The sequence below is a fragment of the Oryx dammah genome, unplaced genomic scaffold, assembly GCF_014754425.2.
Source record: "Oryx dammah isolate SB20612 unplaced genomic scaffold, SCBI_Odam_1.1 HiC_scaffold_13, whole genome shotgun sequence".
In the NCBI taxonomy this organism is placed as follows: domain Eukaryota; kingdom Metazoa; phylum Chordata; class Mammalia; order Artiodactyla; family Bovidae; genus Oryx; species Oryx dammah.
In genome coordinates, this window is record NW_024070197.1 from 16,924,281 (window position 1) to 16,946,395 (window position 22,115).

The following is a 22,115-nucleotide window of genomic DNA, read 5'->3' on the forward strand; positions in this document are numbered from 1 at the left end:
CATGAGAGATGACACGGGTGCAGCCCTCCCCTCCCCCAGTCCCCAGCCCCGCCCTGTGGGCTCTCCTACCCGAGGAGGCCTCTAGCCGATCCAGCTTGCTGACCAGCCAATCCAAGTTGTTAGAGAAGAGGGCACAGTTGGCACGATTGCCACGGATCAGAGAGGCTGAAGGTGGAAAGAGGGGTCAGATCCCATAGGCCTGGGAACCTGGGGTGCTCAACGGGGAGTCCAGACTGGGGCCCCTTACCCAGGATTTCATAGAGCAGGTTCACAATCTCTTTCCAGGACTCGGCTGCCTCCTCCCCTGCAAATTCAGCGAAGTGGGCAGCAGTGGTGTAGACATTTAGGCGGTCAATGCAATTCAGGACCAAGGAGAGCATCCCCTGGAATAGAGAAAATAGGGGGTCATCACAGGAACCCCAGGCCCTCCCTTCCTTACCTTTCTTGAATTGTTAATCACATTCCCTCAGTAGCTAGTGACTCTGTTCTCAGATCTAAACTAGAGTCACAGGGATTTCCCTGGTGGTTCAGTGGTTAAGACTCCAAACTTCCACTGCAAGGGCATGGGTTCAATCCCTGGTTAGGGAACTAAGATGTCGTAAGGTACAGCCAAATAAATAAATAAATACATGTGTGCTGCGCTTAGTGGCTCAATTGTGTCCGACTCTTTGTGACCCCCATGAACTGTAGCCCGCTAAGCTCCTCTGTCCATGGGGATTCTCCAGGCAAGAATACTGGAGTGGGTTGCCATGCCCTCCTCCAGGAGATCTTCCCAACCCAGGAATCGAACTGGAGTCTCCTGCATTGCAGGGGGATTCATTACCAGCGGCACTATCAGGGAAGCCCAAATAAATACATAAATAATGTTAAATCAGAGCCACCAGCTCCGTGTCCACCTTCACTCCTATCTCCCTCTTCTCCTCGGCTCCCCAGACCTGACTCTGTCCTGCTCTGCCTCTGTCCCCAACATAACACATCCCTATTAACATCAGGACTGTATCTGTGCTTCTCCTTCCAGCAGCATTTTTTTTTTTCTTCCTTTCCACTTCCAAGCACCCTACTCCTGGTCCCATTTGGCCCAGCTCACTCTCCATACTATCAGAGAGATGTTTGCCTTCTCTCTCTCCTTTTAAACATTTTAACCTTTTGTCTTCTTTTACTTTGAATTATAACAGATATACAGAAAAGCACATAAAAATGCACCATCAATAGTTGATTTTCACAGTAGCTAAGTTCTGTATAGTGGACGTGAGCACTGAATTAGTGAATCCTGAGAATCACGGCTCAAAGAGGAAACACAGGGAGCATCCTGAGTCTCTGAGCACAACATTTCCAGCAATCAGTACACACTCTTGTTTTACGTGTGTTTCTGTTTAAAGACACCAATTTAATAGATGCTGTTGATTAAACATTAAAATCACAACCAACGACACTGTAATTCATGTATTTTCTCAGTAAGGTACATCACAGCCATCTTGCACTTGGAAATACTAGACAACCCTTTGCCACCGTGCTGAGGGGCCATTTTAATCAACAAAATTAACAAAAAGCACAAAAATATGAAGTGTGGCTCTCAATATACCAATATGCAAAGGACGCTTGTTTACAGGTGAGAGGTGAAATAAAAAGGCAGACTGTCTCCTTGTTCAACCTCAACTGGAAACATGGCATCAGCTGACTTAAACTTTTTCCTCTCCGTACATGTCCACAAATGACCACAAATACACTGCAAGTATTGATTTGGTAGGGCAGGGGGGAGTACAAATGAATTTGATCAAGTAGGCATATTTGCAAAGACAGTATCTGCAAATAATAAAGATTAAGTGATCATGGTTTAACAAACAAATATAAAGAACACTTGTGTAACCTCGAAAGAGAGCATTGCCAGCCACCCAGAAGTCACCTCAATGCCCTTCCTGATTACACAACGCTCTCAGCCGGGGATTACTGTCATCCTGACTTGTATGGAAATTCCTTCCTTGCTTCTCTATGTTTACTACCTATGTGTACATTGGTAAGCAGTCTAGTGGCATTTTGCCTGTTTTTGAACTTGACATATACAGTAAGTATTCTTTTGTACATGGATTCTTTTGCTCACTACTAGATTTTAAGATTAAGAGCACTATGGGACTTCCCTGGTAGTCTAGGGGCTAAGATTCTGTGCTCCTGATGCTGGGGACCCGGGTTCCATCCCTGATCAGGGAACTAGATCCCACACGCTGCAACTAAGAGTTCGGATGCCAAAACTATAGATCCCGCATGTCACAACTAAAAAGACCCAGCTCAGCCAAATAAAAAAAATAAATATTTCGTTTAAAAAAGATGAAGAGCATTGTCTCATGCAGTTGTCATTCGTTCGTTTTCATTGCTGAGAGGCATCCACAGCCATTGTATAGATAAGCCACATTTGTGGATTCATTCCAGCAGTAATAGACAATAAGGCTGCTAGGACAACTATTGTATCTACCTCCTGGGCTCATGGTAAGAGGTGCGGTGCCTCGTGGTAGAGAACGCAACCAGCTGGAGTCACACAGAGTGCTTCAGCCCCTAGCCAGTTGTGACTTTCAAAGACCTAACTCTTCTGTGACTCCCAAAGCAAAAGTCCTCACCATGGCCTGGCCCTGTCACCTCTCTGGGCTCATCCCCTGCCACTCTTCCTCTAGCTCACCAGCTTCGGTCAGTTCAGCCTCCTCATTATTCTGGAAAGTCTCAAGCACACTCCCACTTCATGGCCCCTGTACTTGTTCTATCTGCCTTCCCTCGAGTGTAGGTGTAGCTGCCTATCTTCATTCAGGTCATCCTCCCTGGCCATTCTATTTTATTTATTTTTAATATGTATGTCTTTGGCCAGGTCTTAGTTGCAGGAATGGGATCTTAAGTTGTGGCAAATGTGATCTGGTTCCCTGACCAGGGATCGAACCTGCATCCCCTGCATTGGGAGTACCACTGGACTGCCAGGGAAGTCCCTGACCATTCTACTTTAAACTACAACAACCCCAGCACTCTCTACTGTTGCCCTGCTTTGTTTTTCTCCTTAGCGTTTATTATCATCATCTAATATACACTATAATCCTTCTATTTTATTGATCATTTATCCTCTACACCATGTCAGCTCCACAAGGACATGGATTTTTCTGTTTTGTTGACAACTATAATCCCTCTGGTTCAATAAATGGTTGTTATTTAATCTCTCTGCGACTCAGTGTGCCATTGTAATTCCCATTGCAATATGGAAATTACAATCCCCCATGGGGTTATGGGGAGGATATCAGGTATACAAAACCCAAAACATACAGTAGCTAAATTCGGTAATAATAACCATGGTCAATATAGCATCTTCCATGTGTTGGTACTGTTCCAAATGCTTTGCATATACTAATCCCAAGCCATAAATTTTGTTATTGTTAGTATTATCTTTTCTAAGTCTGCCGCCCCCATCAGAATGGGAGCCCCTGAAGAGGAAGGGGGCCCAAGCTGGAAGACCCTAAATGAAAATGCTCCCCAATCACTGTGTGGAAATATCAGACCCTGGGCCTTTGTCCAGCCCCAGCCTCCCACCTCTCTGGGGCCCCCCACTCAGACCTCTCGCCGAGTGGAGACCACCAAGCCTCGTAAAACACAAAATCCCAGCCTCTGAGTCAAGCTGAAGTCACTCCTTACACCACTCACCTGATACCCAAAAACCTCTCTGGCCCTGCACCCCACCATGCCCTACTCAGGTTCTGTCCTCTCACCCCGCAGGCTCCGCCCCTGCAGACACCGCCCCCTGAGGCCAGCAGCTCAGCCTCTGACTTCTCAGGCCTTGCCTTCACAGGCTTGTCTTGGCTCACAGCTTACCCTCACCGCGCCGCGTCCTCCCACGAAAAGAAACAAGTCCTGCCCGCGGTCTCCAGGCTCCGGTCCCAAGTTGCTTTCACAGGCCCCGCCCCTGCTCTGCCACACGCCCCGCCCCTCACCAAAACCACGCCCAACGCTCAGTCCGGACACTCAAGACTCCGCCCCTTCGCGTGTCCCTGATGACCCGCTGCCCCGCCCTGTTCACGCAGGACAGGTCCTTCCTCCTGCCTCGCTTCTTCTCTCAGACCACCGCTTCTCCAGGCCCGGCAGGCTCCGCCCCTCTCACAGGCCCCGCCCCGCGCCCACAGACCACGCCCCCTCGGGCTGTGGCCTCACCTCCTCCTGAAAGAGGCTCTGGCGGTTGCGCAGGCTGCGCAGCTTGCTCTGTTTCTCTTCGTGCTGTAGCTCCTCGGAGGGCGGCTCAAAGTAGCCGATGAGGTCCTGCAGGCTCAAGATGACGCCCTCGAGAGGCAGCGCTGTGCCCGCCGGGGACCCCGAGCCCCTCGGCTTTCCGCTGAAGCTGTCCAGGCCCCTGCGGGGATCGCGCACTGGTCAGCAAGGGACCCGGAACACTGTGCAAGTCCCGCCCCCTCCCACCCCGAGTCCCCGCAGGGCTCCCACAGACACACCTGTTTAACAGAGTGGGAGACGGAGGCGCAGGGATAGAGGGGCATCGGCCTGAGCTCACACAGTTGCCAAAGGCAAAGCGTCTGTGTAGGACACGTCATGCAAGCATAGGTCACGGCTAAGGGATGTCTAGGGTCGAGGGTCTGGGTGTCAGGGGTGTGAAACTAGGTAATGATCAGGGATGTAATGTCAAAGACATGACTGGTAGAGGACAGATTAGGGGTCAAGTGTATAGCTGTGGTCAGTCGCTCAATCGTATCTGACTCTGCCACCCCATGGACTGTCCACCAGGTTCCTCTGTCCATGGAGTTCTCCAGGCAAGAACACTAGAGTGGGTTGCCACTTCCTTCTCCAGGGGATCTTCCCGACCCAGGGATCAAACCCAGGTCTCCCGCATCGCAGGTGGATTCTTTACCATCTGAGCCACCAGGGAAGCCCAAGAATACTGGAGTAGGTAGCCTATCCCTTTTCCAGGGGAATCTTCCCAACTCAGGAATTGAACTCGAGTCTCCTTCACTGCAGGCAGATTCTTTACCAGCTGAGCTACCAAGGAAGCCCCAAGTGTATAGAGGTCAGGAGTTTATCTATGTGAGACATGTGAATGTCAGAGATAGAGATGTAATGGTCAGGCGCAAGAACTCCAGAAGCATGGGGGTCAGGGTGTGGCGTGGCCCCCCAGGGCAGGGCAGGCTGGTGGCTCACTTGATGAAGTGGTTGTAGAGGCCGGCAGTGCTGTAGATCATGCGGGCAGCCTGAGACTCCTCGTGCTGACAGCGGGTCAGTGACAGTGCATCGTCCATGTGGCCTTCCTGGTGCAGAATGGCCTGGCAGTGGTGGAACAGAGAAGTCAGGAAGGGGACCCAGTCACTCAGGGCCATGCTCCCCAGACCTCCACCCAGTCTCTAGCCCCCTGACTGCCCGCATCTTTCACCAGATCTCTGCCAGTCCCCCACCATCCCTCCATCTGTCTCTGTGTCTTTCATCCTCAATCCCTCTTTCGTTTTTCCCCTCTAGCTTTCTCCTCTTTTCCACCCTCTGTCTCTGTCCTCTTTGTTTGTGTCTCTCCACCTTTGTCTCTCTCTCTCACGTCTATCCCACACTGTCTCCTTCTCCCTCCCTCCCTCTCTGTCTCTATGTCCATCTCTCTCTCTGCCTCTTTCTCTTTTTAATTTTATTTATTTATGTATTATTTTTGGCTGTGCTAGGTCTTCCTTGTGGTGTGTGGGCTTCTCACTGCGGTGGCTTCTCTTGTTGTGGAGCGCAAAGTCAAGGAGGGCAGGCTTCAGTAGTTGTGGTGCCTGGATTTTGTTGCCCCAAGACACATGGGATCTTCCCAGACCAGGGATCCAAACCACGTCCTCTGCATCTGCAGGTGGATTCCTAACCACTGGACCACCAGGTAAGTCCAAGCATCTGTCTTTCTCTCTTTCGGTCCCTCTTTGGTTTTCACTCTCTCCCTCTCTGTCTCTATCTTGTCCAGGCCAGACCCTCTCCATTTGTATCTCCTTTAACATCCCCCCCCATCAGAAAGCCCTAGTGCACCCCAAACCTAACATGTCCCAGACAGAATGCCTGCACATCTTTCTGGGAGATGAGCCCATCACGGCAGCTGGCTTTCCCCTGAGCTGACCTCCCCAGGACCCCACCCAGTCCAGCAACTTTAAATACCATCCACTTGCCGACCACTCCCACATTCCCTTCTCTGGTCCAGGCCTGTCTCTAAATCCTCTGCTCTTGTATCCAACTTCAGGCCTCACTTTTTTTTACAAACAGGTGCCACTCTCGTCTTCCCACTTATTCACTTAGCAAGCCTATTGCCTGTCTCTGTTCTTGGCACTGGGGCCTGTCCTCCTGAGCTGACACTTGGCTGTCCCTAACTCGCTTAATGGCACTTCCCTCCTTCCTGCTGCTCAGGACAAAAAGGGCAAAAATAGTGGCCTCATCCTTAATCCCTATGCCTTTGACTCTGATAGTCAGTCTCTCAGAAAATCCAGTTGGCTCTGCCCTCAAAATACAACCAGACTCTTCCGCCTTTTCTCATTCCACAGAAATGCCTGTGCTGTCCACTGTCACCCCCCTTCTGCCCCTTCCCACCCCATCTCCCTCCTCCAGCTCTGCTCACTCCCATAGTCCGTTCCCACAAGCACCTCAGGAACCCTGTGAACCTTAGTCAGGCCACCCCCAGGCCTGCTCAGAACTCTCCTGTGGCTCCATCTCATACAGGGTAAAAGTCGATTCCGCCCCCCCCCACCTCCATCACCACAGCCCATAACGCCCTACAATCTGTTCCCATCCCCTCTCTGCCCTCATCTCTAGAATCCACCCCTCGCTCGCTCTCCTCCAGCCACACTAGATCTCCTTTCTGTGACTGCAACAGACCAACTGCATCCCAACCTCAGGGCCTTTGCACATGCTGTTCCCTCTATCAAAAGTATTAATACCTTTCCTACTGTTTGGTTGTAAAACTATGTACTTCATTAGAGACAGTTTAGTCAGTGTCTGAGCATGGAGAAGGCAGGGAAGAGGTCAATCTAGCTTGCCTATTTTTCCACACATACATCCAGAACAACTGGGGTACTCAATACTTGGTTGAATATTATTCTCACTTTGTTACTGTCCATCTTTTTCTTTCCATCTCTGTCTTTTCTTATTTCTGTCTATCTTTCTCTATTTTTCTGTCTTCATGTCTGTCTATATTTCTCTCTCTCTTCATATATATATATATATATATATATATTCTTTTTTAACTGGACATTTACATTGATAAATATACCCAAATCTTTGTACAATTATCCAATTGATTCCTTTACAATAAATGTCTAACATCAGAATTACTTATGCCAAAAGACATATCTTTTTAGCTTCTGGTATAATTTGACAAAATCCTCCAAAATGTTTCACTTTATTTTCATTCTTTTTTAAATTTATTTTTAATTGGAGGATAATCGCTTTACAGTGCTGCATTGGTTTCTACCGTACAACAATGAAAATCAGCCAAAGCATACATACTTCCCCTCCCTCTTGAACCTCCTTCCACTAAATATATAAAATTTCTTTTTTCCTGTGTCTCTCAATCTGTTTCTCTCTTAGTCTTTCTTTCTCTCAATCCCATGCTCAAACCCTGAAGGTTCAAGCATGACCACCCCCAGTCCCCTTCCTGCCCCAGCCTGCAGCCCACCCCTCCCCACTCCAGGCACCCACCTTTTTCTTGAGCACACCGAGTCGCAGGGCCTTGGGGTCCGGGGCAGCATAGGTGAGCCACAGGCCTGAGGCCACGTGTTGCACGAAACACAGTGACTCCCCATACTTGATTTCCGGAGGGCCCATGCCCTCCACGTCCCGCTTGGGAGCCGTATCCAGTTTCTCCTACAGGGGCAAGGGTCAGAGGTCAGCCTCCTCTGCCTGTGAGTTTAATGGGGAACCCTACCCCCGTCAAGAGATTGCAAAGTGTGAGGCGGGGCTGGAGTGGAATTTAGAGCTCCAGGTGAGCGCTGGCATCCCGATTGCACCAACCTTGGAGATGCGGAAGCAGAAGGAGGTCGCCTTGGTGTGGGCCTTGCTGGCGTCAACCACCACGAGGCCCTGGTCCTCAACGAGCGCCAGGTACCGCCCAGTGGTGACATGCCGGATGCGGAGCGGCTGGCCCCAGCGCAGGTGGCTCCCACTCCAACTGCAAAGGATAAGGACAAGGTGGGGGTCAGAGGGCCCCTCAGTTCTCCCAGTGGACACCACAGTCTTTGTTGAAACCTTCTCAAGCCCTCTGCCCTGTTCCAGGGGGCCCCAAGCCTTCCTCTGAGCCCTCAGATATTTCTTAAGACCCCCAGGTCTCCCTCAGGAACCCCAAACTTCTCTCAAGCCCTCATCGCTTCCTCAGAGCTTCCTCCGATAATTCTGGTGCACCCAGGTTTCCCAGATCTGTCATTTTCTCCCCTCCACTCCCCACAGTTTCAGTCAGGACCCCCGATCTCCCCCTCAGGAACCCTCACCACCTCCAAGACCCCTAAGGACCTTCCTTGCTTCCCTTAGGGACCCCAGATTTTCCCTCAGAACCCTCCAGTCTCTTCCTCAGCTCTTCCTTCAAAACCCTCCTCTCCTCCCAGGCCCCCCAGGAACCCCTCACACACCCCCACAGCCTGCCTCCCCCAACCCAACCCCTACCTGATTCTCAGTGGTTCCAGTCTCCAGAGGGAGCGGGCGTGGGTACACACAGGTCCCCCCTCGTAGTAGACAACTCTGGGTACACGGAAGATAGTGAGGCCAAGGGTTCAGGGTCCAGTCCCCCCAGCCAGACTCTGCCACCCACCCCTCAGCCCCAAGACCCCAGACCCTCTTGTCCCCAAGCTCAGACCTGCGCTGGTCCTCACTGTCAGCAGGGGAAATGGTCAGACATTCATCCATGTGTCCATGGAAGAGGCGGAGGACGTGGCCACCGGTCACATAGCCTGGACGAGAAGCAAGGGGAGCTGGAGCCCCATATGGTCTGGAACCAAAACTAGGGGCCTGCCTTCTGCCCTGTGGGAAGCTGGGGGCCGGGTTTCGGGGTCTGCAATAGGACATCTGAGTTTGAAGGTACAAAGTGGTAGTCTGAGATTTGGGCTCAGTTTGAGACCTGAGCTGGGGGCATGAGATTTGGGGTCTGAGGTGGGGGATCTAATTTTGGGGGTCTGGGTGTGTGGGGCTGAGGTTGGGAGGTTTGCAGGTCTGGGGTTTAAAGGTCTGAGTTTGGATTTTTGAGATTGGGTCAGAGAATGTCAGCAGAGATTTGGGTCTAATATTCCCTGATACTGGGGTCTGAGTTCCAGGGCTTGCTTTGGGGCCTGGGTTTAGAAGTACAGCAGTTGGATCTGAAGTTGGGGTCTGAATTTTGAGTGTTACTTTGGAGGTCTGAGGCTAGTGCCTGCGGTTTGAGGTTTGAGGTTTGAAAGTTTTAACTTTTGGGTGTGAGTCTGGGGAGATAGGAGCTTTGTAGTTACAAGTTGGTGGATTTGAGTATCAGGGTCTGAGATTAAGGCCTGAATTTTGTTATCTGTGACTTGAGTCTCAGCTTGGGTCTGGCTTAGGGCCCTGAGGTTTGAGGTGTGAGATTTGGGGTCAAAGTTTTGGGGCCGCAGTTTATTTAGGGTTTTAGCATGGCAGTCTGAACTAGGAGATGGTATTGGAGATTTGAAGTTAAAGTTGGAGGTGTGAGGTTGTTTAGCTGAGTTTGAGGTCTGAATTAGGGGTCTTAGATTGGAGATCTGAGTTTGAATTTGGGGGGCTGGTTTTGGGGGTTGAGGGATAAGCTTGTGCTTGCCTTTAGAGGCTTTGATTCTGAGAGGTAAGTTCCAAATTTAATGTTTCAAGCTTTGGATTAGAGTTTAGGGGTCTGACCTCTAGGACTTGAGTTTGGCATCTAAGCTTTGGAGTCTGAATTTAGAATCTGACCATCAGTTTGGAGATCTGAGCTCTAGAGTCTCAGACTTGGGGTCAGTTGGAGATCTAAGAGTGAGGGTTATAATTGGGAGATCTAGATTTGGGGTCTGAGGAGTGATGTTGGAGGTCTGCTTTTGGGGGTATCTGCTTAGGGTCTAGAAGCCTTGGATCCTCACCCTCTTCACAGCCAGAGCAGATGGGGTTCATGTTCCACAGTGTCTGCATGAAGGAGGCGTCAACCTGGAGCTCCCCACTGGCTGTCGACAGGTGCTGGAGGCCACCAGGATGTGGGGGTCAGAGATGATAGGATGTGAACAATAGTTCCAGAGTCAGTCAGAAACCAAGGTGGAAGCCAAGAAATGGGCAGACAGAAAATTAAAGGTCACAGATCAGGAAATGGAGATCAAGTCAGGAAATGGGGCATCAGAAACCAGAAACTGGATGGAAACCAGAAATTGGATGAAACCAGAAACTGGGAGTCAGGACACTGGGGCCAGAGACCAAGCAAACCCATGATGAGGAGATGGAGTGGATTCCATGAACCCCCAGCCCCGGGGGAGGGCAGTAGGCGCTGTGGTCGGGGAGGGACTGCTCACCAGGTAGCGCTCGGAGGAGACACTGACAAGAATGAGGTCATCGCCAACTCGGACCTTCTCTCCTTCTGACCTCTGCTTGGAGGCTGGGTGCGTCGTCCACCAACAGGCCTCTCCTGTGGGTGGGGGCGGGAAGGGCTCTCTGGATGCGTGTGGGTGTGTGCCCAGTCACTCAGTCATGTCCGACTCTTTGTGACCCCCTGGACTGTAGCCCACCAGGCTCCTCTGTCCATGGAATTTTCCAGGTAACAGTGCTCCTCCTCAAGGCATTCCCAGCCACGAAGCCTTCCAAACCCTCCTCCCCAAACTCTCCTATTACTTCTGCCTCATAGTTTCCCGTTCCCACTCTCTGCCCAGAGTTCCCCCACGTCTACCCAAGTCTCTCCGTCCAGAATATGTCCATCCACACCCCAAGACTCTCAGTTCCAAAGGTCTGGGGTGCAGAACTCACTGCCTGCGGTGTCCCCATCACACCCTCTTCTTCCAGCCCCTGTACCAATTGCATCCTCCTGAAGTCCCACGTCGAAGGCCAGCTTGTCAGTCATGGAGCGGGAGGTGGTGAGGCAGCTCAGGTACTAGGGTTGGAGCGGGGAGTCAGCCTCCTGGTGGGCATTGCCCCCTCGCCCCCTGCCCCGCCCTCTCCTGGATGCACTCACCATGCCGCTGTGTGCGTGCCGGAGCAGGATGGCATGGCCATACAGGAGTGTCCTGTGTCCCCCACCCTGGGACGACTGTGGGGGCACGGAGGGCACAAAGTGAGAACAGGCCCCCTCGAAACATCTGGCCTACCAGGGGGGAATATGCTCCCCAGAAAACACCATGCTCAGGCTTGGATTCGAAGAAAACTCAGCTCAGACCAGAAACAGATTTTCTGCCTCAGCTTCCCTGCTTCCATGGGGAAGCAGGGTCTGGTCTCTGAGAAGCCTGTGGATGGGGTGTTTTATATTCCCCAAAACCCACTCTGTCCCCCTCGCCTCCTTCAACTTGTTAGCCAGGGCCCAAAGTCACCCAGGGAGCTGAACCCCTCTTCCAGAGGTTCAGATACCTAGGGTCACTCAGGGAAGCCCCCGTAGCTCATGTGCCATGGACCCCGGCCCCCTGCTGTCACCCGTCATAACACGTCTGTGCACCGGTACCGTCCTGCCAGTTGTTACACCGGAGCATTGTCCACAGGGACCTGCCCTGTGCTGCCACCACCCCCTCACCCGGGGCACAAGGAGACTCAGCCCCTCTTGGAGGGGTGGGTACACCCAGGTGCTCAAAGGCATCATGCCCCCATCACATGCCCATGCTCTGAGGGGGCCATGTGATGGGGCCACGTGATCACATGGCAGACCCACTCCTGGACCAGAGGGGACCCACACTTGGGGCGGCAGGAGGTGATGAGGGGAGAGGTCCCATGCGGAGAAGAGCTGGGAGCGGGGTTGGAGGAAAGGAAAAGAGGAGGAAGGAGCGGGTGGGGGAACAGGGGGCTCAAAAGCCCCCACCCTCTTCCTTCCTGCCTGCCTTGCCTTTTCTGGGCTCCACAGACCTTGACAACCGGGGTGGGGGAGACCCCCAACCCCTATGTGCAGGATGTGGGCCCAAGAGGCAGGCCTGGGGTCAGGAGAGGTGGCGAGAACAGATGACACCCAAGGCCAGACCTACCCACTTATCCAAATTGAGGGCCTGTGGGGGGCAGGGCAGAAAGAGGAAGAAGAGAGGACGGTAAATGACCCCCAGGTCCTCCCACCCGTCCCCGCCACCCATCCCGCCTGGAGGAGCCTCACCTCCACGCCGGCCTCCACAGTGTTGGCCAGCATCTCCTGTAGGGCTCGGACAGACAGGGACTGCTCCAGGACGAAGCAACAGATGGCCAGATCGGGGGGTACATTCTGGTGGGGGTGGGGTAAGGAGAGGTGAACGGGGCCCTGAAAGCTCCAAAGTGCTGGTGCACCCCCCCTGCCCCTAATCGAAATACCCACACCCCGACCTGACCCCAACCCTCCAAGAAGCCCTACCCTCTGCCGCCCACTTCAGACACCCACATCCCCGCCAACATCCCAGGAAATACCTCTGTTCTCCTCCTCCTGCACACCCCTTTATCCCGCCCGAACCTCACAGAAGTTTCCACACCCCACCTAATCTCATAGGAGGCCTCAGCAGCCCGCCCCCCCGGCCCTCCTCCCGCAGACACACTGCGCCCATTCCAACTCTGGAGCCTCCTCCTGGCCCTTCCAGCAGAGAACCCCCACCTCCCACCATCACCAGCAGACAGGCCTAGCTCCTGCCCCTCCCTCAGACAACGGCGGTCACAGATTCACACCGCCCTGCTGAGCCTCCCACCCCAGGTACCTCAGGCCCCCAGCCGCCTCCTGCGTCAGTCTCCGGATCCCCTCCCTTTCCCAGCCCCAAGCCCATCCCCCCCAGGTCACCTCCTCCCTCAGATCCTGAGTACACCTCAGGCAGACCCCAAACTCCCTCCACTTCTCAGCCTCCAGCCCCCTCCCTGGTCAGCCCCCTGTTAGCACCCCCTGACCCTCCCGGCCCTTCTGCCTTGTATTGAAGACCCTCCGCCCCGCGCCCCTCCCTTTTCAGGCCTCCGCCCACCCCAGACCTCGCCCCTTTCCCTCGTGGGGAGAGCACCCCCTCTCCAGACACCCCCCCAGACCCCCTTCTTCAGGTCCCGGCCTCTCTACTCGTCAGACCCCCTCTCCCTTTGTCCCGCACAGACCTGGGCGTTGCTGGTGGGCTCCAGGAAGCAGAGGCGGTTGCCGAAGCCCTCGGCGGCCAGGCAGAGCTTGAGCTGCTCCTTGAGCACCGTGGCGCTGCACTGCAGGACCACCTCGTCGTCCTGGGGGCGGGCGGAGCGTCAGGGGCGGCGCCGCCCCAAGACACCGCCCCCCGGTCCACCCCGTCCCCTCGTGGAAAAGATACTACTAGTAACGCCCACCCTCTCCAGCTATCCAGTAGGGGCTCGTGTTGAGGGCGCTGCATGCTTCTAAAATCCCCATGAGATCCGAGCCAGTGTCATCCCAGTGTTAAAATATGGAAACTGAGGCTCAATGAGGGGACATGGCTTGTCCAAGGCCAGATGGTTGATAAGAGGAGGAACTGGTATTTGAACTCCAGTCCAACGGTCTCCGGGCTTCCCAGGTGGCGCCCTGGTAAAGAATCTGCCTGCCAAGGCAGGAGACACAAGACACGCGGGTTCTATCCCTGGGTCTGGAAGAGTACCTAAAGGAGGGCATGACAACCTACTCCAGTATTCTTGCCTGGAATCATGGGCAATCTCACGGACAGAGGAGCCTGGCGGGCTACAGTCCATGCGGTTGCAAAGAGTTTGACACGACTGAAGCGACTTAGCACGCAACCACGCCAAGTGGCTCCAGAGGACTCCCAGATGGGGGTCCACGAGGATGGGAAATATGGGCGCCTGGAATTAAATGGCTTTTAAGCTCAGTGTTCTCTAACTTCTCTTTTGTGTGTTGTTTTAATAGTAGTTATCAGTTAAGGAGTGCAGTCTAGTGACTCTTGAATGCAGTGCCAGAGCCTGGACTGGATCCTGGATGAAGGGGAGATGCTGTAAAGACGGTTTAGAGACAGCTAGTGACAGGTGAATACAGCCTGTGAATTAGCTGATGGTATCATAGCCATAGGAAATCTCCTGATCTTTTTTTTTTTTTTTTGGCCATGCCGCACTGCATGTGGAATCTTAGTTTCCCAGCCAGGGATAGAACCCATGTCACCTGCATTGAAATCGTGGAGTTTTAACCACTGGACCACCAGCAAAGTTCCCATGAAACCTGATTTTGATAACCGTGCTGTGGTTTTGTGAGAGACCACCAACAATAACCAAGTGTTAGTCACTAAGCTGTATCTGATTCTTTGAGGCCCCATGGACTATAGTCCGCCAGGCTCCTCTGTCCATGGGATTCTCCAGGCAAGAATACTAGAGTGAGTTGTCATTCCCTTCTCCAGGAGATTTTCCCAACCCAAGGATCAAATCCAGGTCTCCAGCATTGCAGGTGGATTCTTTACCATCTGAACCATCATCTTCCCCTTTGTAAGAGAGAGTCCTTGTTTTTTAAGAATCAGACACTGAAGGATTTAGGAGTTAAGGTTATCATGTCCACAACCTACTCTCAAACAGTTTAGGAAAAGACATTTGGAGAGAGGGAGAGGAAGAAGGGAAGGGAATGCATCTTAACATCCGGGGGAAATGACTGAAGGCCACATGGGAGTCCTTTTGAGCTAACCTCACAACTTTTCTCTAAGCTTGAAATAAATAAAAAATGTAGGTAAAATAAACAACCTTCTGAGATAAGTCCTAGTATTTGAACCTGTGGAAACACGGGCCCAGAGAGGTGAAGTAACTTGCCTGAGGTCACACAGCTGGAATATGGCATAGCTGAGATTTGAGCCCAGTGCTGCGGCTCTATGTGCCACACACCACCTTTATTTTTCTCCATTCAAACCCAGGCCTTTGGCAGTGAAAGCGCTGGACCTCTAGGGAATTCCCAATATGCCTCACTCTTAGAACACTAGACTACTTCTTGATATGTTAGTTGAGTAGCGTATATTACATTCATAACTAATATAAATGTACTTAGGGGCATGTACTTTTACGGACAGAGGTTTCAATCAAAACTGATGGGGGGAAAAATACTGATGAAGACTTCAGTGTTTAACCACCAACTAAGGCAGTGATTATTCCATTTTACAGCCAAGGAAATAGGTTCAAGGAGGTTAGGCGTCTTGCCACAAGTCACACAGCCCCTAGTCCTTCCAGCAAACCCTGGGCTTCACTCCCCACAGACAGCCCTCTTTCTTTCTATCCAGCCTGGGAGGAGAGGTCCCAGGACTACTCTGTTCTATAACCCCCAACCCCGATATCTGGGCATATGCTATCCATTCAAAGGGATTGTATGGTTTGCATTTATCAAGCACCTACTGTCTGCTAGACTTCATGCTCAGGGCTTTACATGCATCTAATGAACACTGAGCATCTGCTCTGTGCTAGACACCAACTACGTGTGGATATAAAACAGCAAATAAAGCAGGCAAAATCCCTGGCTGCGGAGCTGACATCCTTCTGGGAGATGTAATGAACAGGTGAATCAGGGACTTCCCTGGTGGTCCAGTGGTTAAGTCTCCATGCTTCCACCGCAGGGGGCATGGGTTCAATCCCTGGTCTGGGAACCTAAGATCCCGCATGCTGCTCGGTGAAGGAAAAAAACAGGTGAATCAATTTATAATTTTAATTTCAGTGATAAGTGCTATGGAAAAAATAACTCAGGGTGATGTAAGTGAGTGGCTCTTGGGGTAGAGATGACATCCGTGAGGGGGGTGAAATGACCGCCTCTGCAAGGAGGTGACATTTGAGCTGAACCTTGTCTGAATAACAAGAAAGAATCAGGCCTGATCATCTCTGGAGGAAGAATGTTCCAGGAAGAGGAGGCAGCCTGTGCAAAGGCCTGGGGCTGAGGGTGTTCAGAAAAAGCAAGGGAGGGACTTCCTTGGTGGTCCAGTGGCTAAGACTCTGTGCTTCCAATACAGGGGGCCCAAGGTTTGATCCCTGGTCTGGGAGCTAGATCCCACATGCTGCAACTAAGACCTGGTGCAGTCAAATAAATGAATAATTAATTAAAAAATAGAAAAAGCAAGGGAGACAGCCTGGTGGTGCTGCCTTCAAGAGTAAGGGAGAAAGTGGGAGATGAGCTCAGAGAGATATTTGCATGTACCCCTTGAACCCTTAGGGTACATATTGTACTCATTTTCCAGACTGGGAAATTGAGGCTCAGAACGAAAAATAAAAATCACTTGCCCAAAGTTAGGAAACAGGTAGATGGCAAAACCAAGATGTAAACCAGAGACAGGGAGCCTAATCCCTATGCCAATGATTCTCTAACTTTCTCCTGCATCAGAATGAAGCGGGAGGAGGCTGGCTAAAAAGGCAACTTCCTAGCTGCACTACTCTCTCCCTCAACACCAAGAGCCTGATTCAGTAGCTCTGGGGTCCGCGGGGAATCTGGACCATTAACCAGCCCCCAGGAGGTTCTGACCTGGGCCAAGCTTTGACAAGCCCCAGCCTGCGCAGGGCTGGATGTTGCCACCCATCAGAAGGAAATGAAAGGAATTTGGGGACCATGGCCATCATGCTTAAAAAGTGAAATAAAAGTAGAGCAAGAACAGAAAATAGCAACATGCCCCTCGTGTTCTAGGGCTACCTACATTTTACGAAACTTGTTTCAGTTAAAAATAGGCGTGTGTGAACGAACCTAATTCGAGCATAATATCATGAACTGGAGGCAACCCAAATGTCCATCAGCAGGTGAACCAATAAACAAATTGCAGCATATTCACAAAGGAATATTTAGCAACAAAAAAAGGAATGAATTCTTAATACATGCTACATAGATTAATGTCAAAAATATTACAGTGTGCAAAAGAAGCAAGACAAATGAGCATATACTTTACACGAAACACTGGTTAGTGACTAATGGAATCTATGGTGACATAAAGCAGATGGGCATGATGATTACTGAAAAGAGCCCAACGGAACTTTCTGGGGTAAAGGAAATGTCCTATGTCATGATTATGATAGTGGTCACATGGGCATGTACAGCTTGTCAACTATAACACCTAAAATGGGTACAATTTATTGCCTGTCAATTATAACTCGATAAAGTTGACTTTTATAATATATGTGTATAGAAGCACGTACTGGGTTGCAATATGAAATATATTTCTTACCGGTGGGATGAGAGTTTGAGAAAATCACCCAATAACCTCAAAAAAGTTCAGGAAAATGGACCCAGTCTGGGGCCAAGAGATGCCAAGGCCAGGCCTCTAGAACTCAACGCTGGCTACCCAGGCAAGTCGGAGTCCAGTTTTCCTCTTGTGAAAGCAGGAGAGCTGTACCCAGGGACATCCAAAGATGACACTTCCTGGCCTTGACCTTGGTCAGGCTCTGCCACTCAGGCCTCGGTTTCCCTCAAAACCCCCAGGGAGATAAAGATAGGGCCCTACCTCAGAAGACAGAGCGGCAAGGATATAATTAGATGCCTCTGGAGGCTGAGGCCCTGGGCATGGCACCTGACATAGAGTGGCTGCTCAAGGGCTCATGCCATGCCCATGGTCTTATTAGGGCTGGGGAGCAGGGCAGAGCCCAATCCATGATGTCTGCTAAGGGGCTGGGGCTGGGGCAAGCAGCTAGGGTGAAGCTAGGCCTCCTCCCGTGGCCGAATGTCCAGCTGTCCCCATCCTTCACTACCAGCCCCACTGTTCGTTCCTCCCTCCCAGGAAACCAGAGCTGGCTCACCAGGGTCCTATTCTGGGGCCGGAATGCTGTGTCAGCATTTCCCAGGGCCTGGAGGGGGTGGGGAAGGGCTAGTGCAGGATCAGCAGACCTCGCCCAGGAGCGAGAATGTCCCCTCCCCTCCTCACCCCCCCACACCCAGCAGAACCACTGGGAGGAAAAATGGGAAGGACTCTGAGATGGGCAGCCCCTCCTCCATCCTCTCTCCCTGTCCCCTGCCCAGGCCCCAGAAAAAACGGTCTATTCTGGGAGGGACACCTGTTGTTCCAATTCTCTGCCCTGCCCCCCACCCCCAGCCAAGGATCAGAGATGCGGGCAGAGACACAGTCTTTGACACTGAAGACGCGGTGTGAAACGCAGATGGCCTGAAGCTGAAGAACAAAGCCAGAGACAGGGAGACAGAGATGGAGAGAGACAGAGGCGCAGACAAACCCAAAGAGACAGATCCGGAGAGACACCACCCAGAGACCATTAGCATCCATATTTGACCCTCCTCCCCAAGACCAAGTGGGGGAAGAAAGAAGACCCAGAACCGGACCCTCCAGGGCTGGGAGTTCAAAGGAGTTCGGTCCTTCAACCCACACCAGCCCCCTTTCCAAGAATTTAAATAGGTCAGAGTCTGAAGCAAGAAGAGAATTAGGGCTAGGTGGGGGGTGGGGGAGGGGGCAGCTAAATTAAGCTCAGGAATTAGAACCACCTTCTCCAAGTGCCTGCTTCCAGAGAGGTGGGAGGGGGGTGCTCTCTCAGCGGCCCCGTTCTCTGGGACAAATTGCTAGTGTCAGAGAAGGTGGCGGAAGACACCCCTACTCCCCGTTTTGCAGTCCCAAAGGACTGAGAGAGAAAAACAGATAAAGAGTGACAGTCACCCAAAGGGACAGAGGAAGATACCGTGAGTCTCAGTGTCCACAAGCAATCAGGACAGCGAGTTCAGAGACAAAGAGGCACTCGGAGGGACCCGAGAGAGTCCCAGAGACCCCAACACAGAGATACGCACCGTCCGCAGAAACTGGACCTCATCCTCGCCCTCTCCTCCGTCACCCATGATGTCGAAGCCCGAGGCGTCTGAAGTCGGACTGAAGTCGGGGACTAAGAGGAGGGGGCTGAAGGCCGGGCGGGTGGGCTGGGGGCGGGTTGGGGTCGGAGACCTCTGGGGACGCCAGAGGCACCCGCGGGGTAGATGGAACTGCGTGGAGGACTCGTGTGCTGGACAGAGCTGGGAGGAGGTCCCCGCCCCCGGGCTCCCATTGGACCAGGGCGCCCAAGGCCCCGCCCCCAGACGGTGTCCCGCCCACACACTCCAAACCTCTGCCAAAGGTGTGCTTGGGGTGGGGAGGCTCAGGGGGAGTGTCTATAAGGTAGCTACCGTCTGTCCTCCTACGCCATAGTGCCATCGTTCTCTTATTTCACAGAAAGCAAACTGAGGCTCTGAGTGGTGAAGGCCCTGCTTGATGTCACACAGCAGAGTCGGAATGAGCACCCGGTTCTCCTGGCTTTAAAAACCAGCATACAGGGCTTCCCTGGTGGCTCTGGTAAAGAATCTGCCTGCCAATGCAGGAGACACAGGTTCGATTCCTGGTCCAGGAAGATTCCACCTGCTGCGGAGCAACTAAGTCCATGGGTCACAGCAACTGAGCCTGTACTTTAAAGCCCGGGAGCTGCAACTACTGAGACAACGTGCCGCAACTACTGAAACCCGCTCCTTAGGGCCCATGCTCTGCAACAAGAGAAGCCACTGTAATGAGAAGCCACTGCAATGAGAAGCCTGCAGATTACAGCTAGAGTGTAGCCACCGCTGGCTGCAACTAGAGAAGTCCACACAGTGACAAAGACCCAGCACAGCCAATAAATAAATAATGAAAATGTTAAATATTTTTACAAAGAAAGCATCACACACAATGATTAATAAGCCAGACTGGATCCAAATTCCTGCCTTGCCACTCCTTTGTATGACCTTGGATAAATCACTTCACCTCTCTGCGCTTAGTAAGGAGGATATTAACAGCACCTATCTTACAGGGCTGCTGCAAGTATTAAATTCGATTGTTTCCAGCACTTAAAACTGTACCAATACATGTGAAGCTGTTATAGAAAATAGTATGGAAGTTTCTTTAGAAAACTAAAAATATGACCCAGCAATTCCACTCCTGGGTTTGTATCCAAAAAAAAGCAAAATACACTAATTCAAAAGAATACATGCACCCAGTATTCATAGCATTATTTACAATTGCCAAGAGATGGAAGCAACCTAGATATCCATCATCAGATGAATGTATAAAGAAGATATGGTACATATACACAATGGGATACTATTCACTCATTAAAAAAAGAAATTTTGCCATGTGAAGCAACATGGATGGATTTGGATGGTATTATGCTAAACGATGAAATGGCAACCCACTCCAGTGTTCTTGCCTGGAGAATCCCAGGGACGGAGGAGCCTGGTGGGCTGCTGTCTATGGGGTCGCACAGAGTCAGACACAACTGAAGCAACTTAGCAGCAGCATGCTAAGCGAAATAAGTCAGACAGAGGAAGACAAATATTGTATGATATCACTTACATGTGGAACCTAAAAAATACGACAAGCTAGTGAATATAAAAAAAAAGAAGGTTCACAAATACAGAGAACAAATTAGTGGCTACTAGTAGGGGGATGGGCAATAAAGAGGAGGGGAGTAGGAGGTACTAACTGTTGGGTGCAAGACAGGCTCAAGGACATTATACCACATGGGTAATATAGCCAATATTTTTTAATAACTGTACATGGAAATAATCTTTAAAATTGTATTTAAAAACTACCTATACAAGGAAAATCATCTTCATCATCACTATTATAAAAACTGATGAGGAAAGGGTACTAGCCATAGCAGATGTCTTCTGTGCACCTGTTGCATGGCCGGCCCTGAGCTAGGACCTTTTCACTGCATGTCATTTTTTAATTCTCACAACAATCCTGTCACTATTTACATTGTTTAGAGGGGAAATTAAACATGTGTGGTCCTTGCCATGTATGACCTAAAGAAATAAGGTACAGCTGCTCCCCATACCTGTGGGTTTCCTATTTGCAGATTCAACCAACTGTATATAAATTATATACATATACTTAAATTATATATATATATATATATATTTAAATTCAGGGGCTTTCTGGGTGGCTCAGCGGTAAAGAATCCGCCTGTGATGCAGAAGATGCAGGAGACTCAGTGGGTTCAATTCCTGCGTCGGGAAGATCCCTTGGAGGAGGGCATGGCACCTCACTCCAGTATTCTTGCCTTGGAGAATCCCATGGACAGAAGAACCTACAGAAGGCTGCAGTTCATAGGGTTGCACAGAGTCGGACATGACTGAAGAGACTGAGCGTGCATTTAAATTCAAGAAGTTTCCGAAAAGCAAAACTTGAATTTGGCACAGGCCTGCAACTATTTCCATAGCATTTACACTGTATTAGGTATTATAAGTAATCTAAAGATGATTTGGGCTTCTCAGGTGGTGCTAGTGGTAAAGAATCTGCCTTCCAATGCAGGAGACATAAGAGACTTGGGTTTGATCCCTAAGTCGGGAAGATCCCCTGGAGGAGGGCATAGCAACCCACTCTAGTATTCTTGCCTGGAGAATCCCCTGGACAGAGGAGCCTGGCCAGCTACAGGTCATAGGGTTGCAAGGAGTCAGACATGACTGAAATACTTAGCACACACGCACAAAGATTATTTAAATGTTGCCAGAGGATGTGTGTGAGTTACATGCAAATACTACACCATTTATACAAAAACGGGACAGATTTTCATATCCAAGGCGGTCTGGGAACCAAGTCCCTGCAGTTGCTGAGCGATGACTGTAGTCCTCACAATAATCTTGGGAAGTCAGTACTTTTATGGTGCTCATTTTCCAGATAAGCTGAGCACAGAGAGGTAGAGCAACCTGCCCAAGGTCACACAGAGGCTGAGCCAGGAATTTGAACCCAGAGCCAGGGTTCTTAACCATTTTACTATACTGTCTCTATATTTGCATAAAATCTCTTAGTTATAGCAAAAAGACACTTTAGCAGAGCCAGGCTACATCCCCCAGAATACTAATCCTCATCTCACCAGGGGCTGCCTGAGCCACCCATGGCCACTAATTGAACCGCCCTTTATGCAGATGAGCGCCCTGGGCTTTGTAAGTTGGGGAACCCTGAGGGGGGCAACCAGCTCCTTCCTGCTCCTGTGGGGACTTAAGTCCCGAAGTAGGATGCCACACACACCCGGGCCTCCTGCTGGGCAGTTAACTTCTTGCCTCTGGGCCTCAGTTTCTTCATCTTTCCACTAGATTAATTTGGGATAGTTAGGATTGTGAAGATTCCATGAGGAAA

At 51.1% G+C, this 22,115-nt stretch overlaps 1 protein-coding gene across 1 annotated transcript in view; it reads right to left on the reverse strand.

Annotated features, from left to right (window-relative positions):
• Positions 1-18,891, reverse strand: part of RYR1 (ryanodine receptor 1) — a 126,387-nt gene extending 107,496 nt beyond the window's left edge. Inside the window, exons 1-15 of the mRNA XM_040254107.1 lie at positions 18,764-18,891; positions 13,183-13,302; positions 12,239-12,343; positions 11,126-11,200; positions 10,966-11,044; positions 10,473-10,585; positions 10,053-10,146; positions 8,813-8,906; positions 8,623-8,697; positions 7,978-8,134; positions 7,666-7,830; positions 5,167-5,288; positions 4,174-4,369; positions 248-383; positions 70-165 (exon numbers count right to left, since the gene is read on the reverse strand). Coding sequence (XP_040110041.1) covers positions 70-165; positions 248-383; positions 4,174-4,369; positions 5,167-5,288; positions 7,666-7,830; positions 7,978-8,134; positions 8,623-8,697; positions 8,813-8,906; positions 10,053-10,146; positions 10,473-10,585; positions 10,966-11,044; positions 11,126-11,200; positions 12,239-12,343; positions 13,183-13,302; positions 18,764-18,811 — 1,675 coding nt within the window. The 5' untranslated portion in view covers positions 18,812-18,891. The remainder of the gene's footprint in view (positions 1-69; positions 166-247; positions 384-4,173; positions 4,370-5,166; positions 5,289-7,665; positions 7,831-7,977; positions 8,135-8,622; positions 8,698-8,812; positions 8,907-10,052; positions 10,147-10,472; positions 10,586-10,965; positions 11,045-11,125; positions 11,201-12,238; positions 12,344-13,182; positions 13,303-18,763) is intronic.
• Between the last annotated feature and the right edge of the window lie 3,224 nt (positions 18,892-22,115).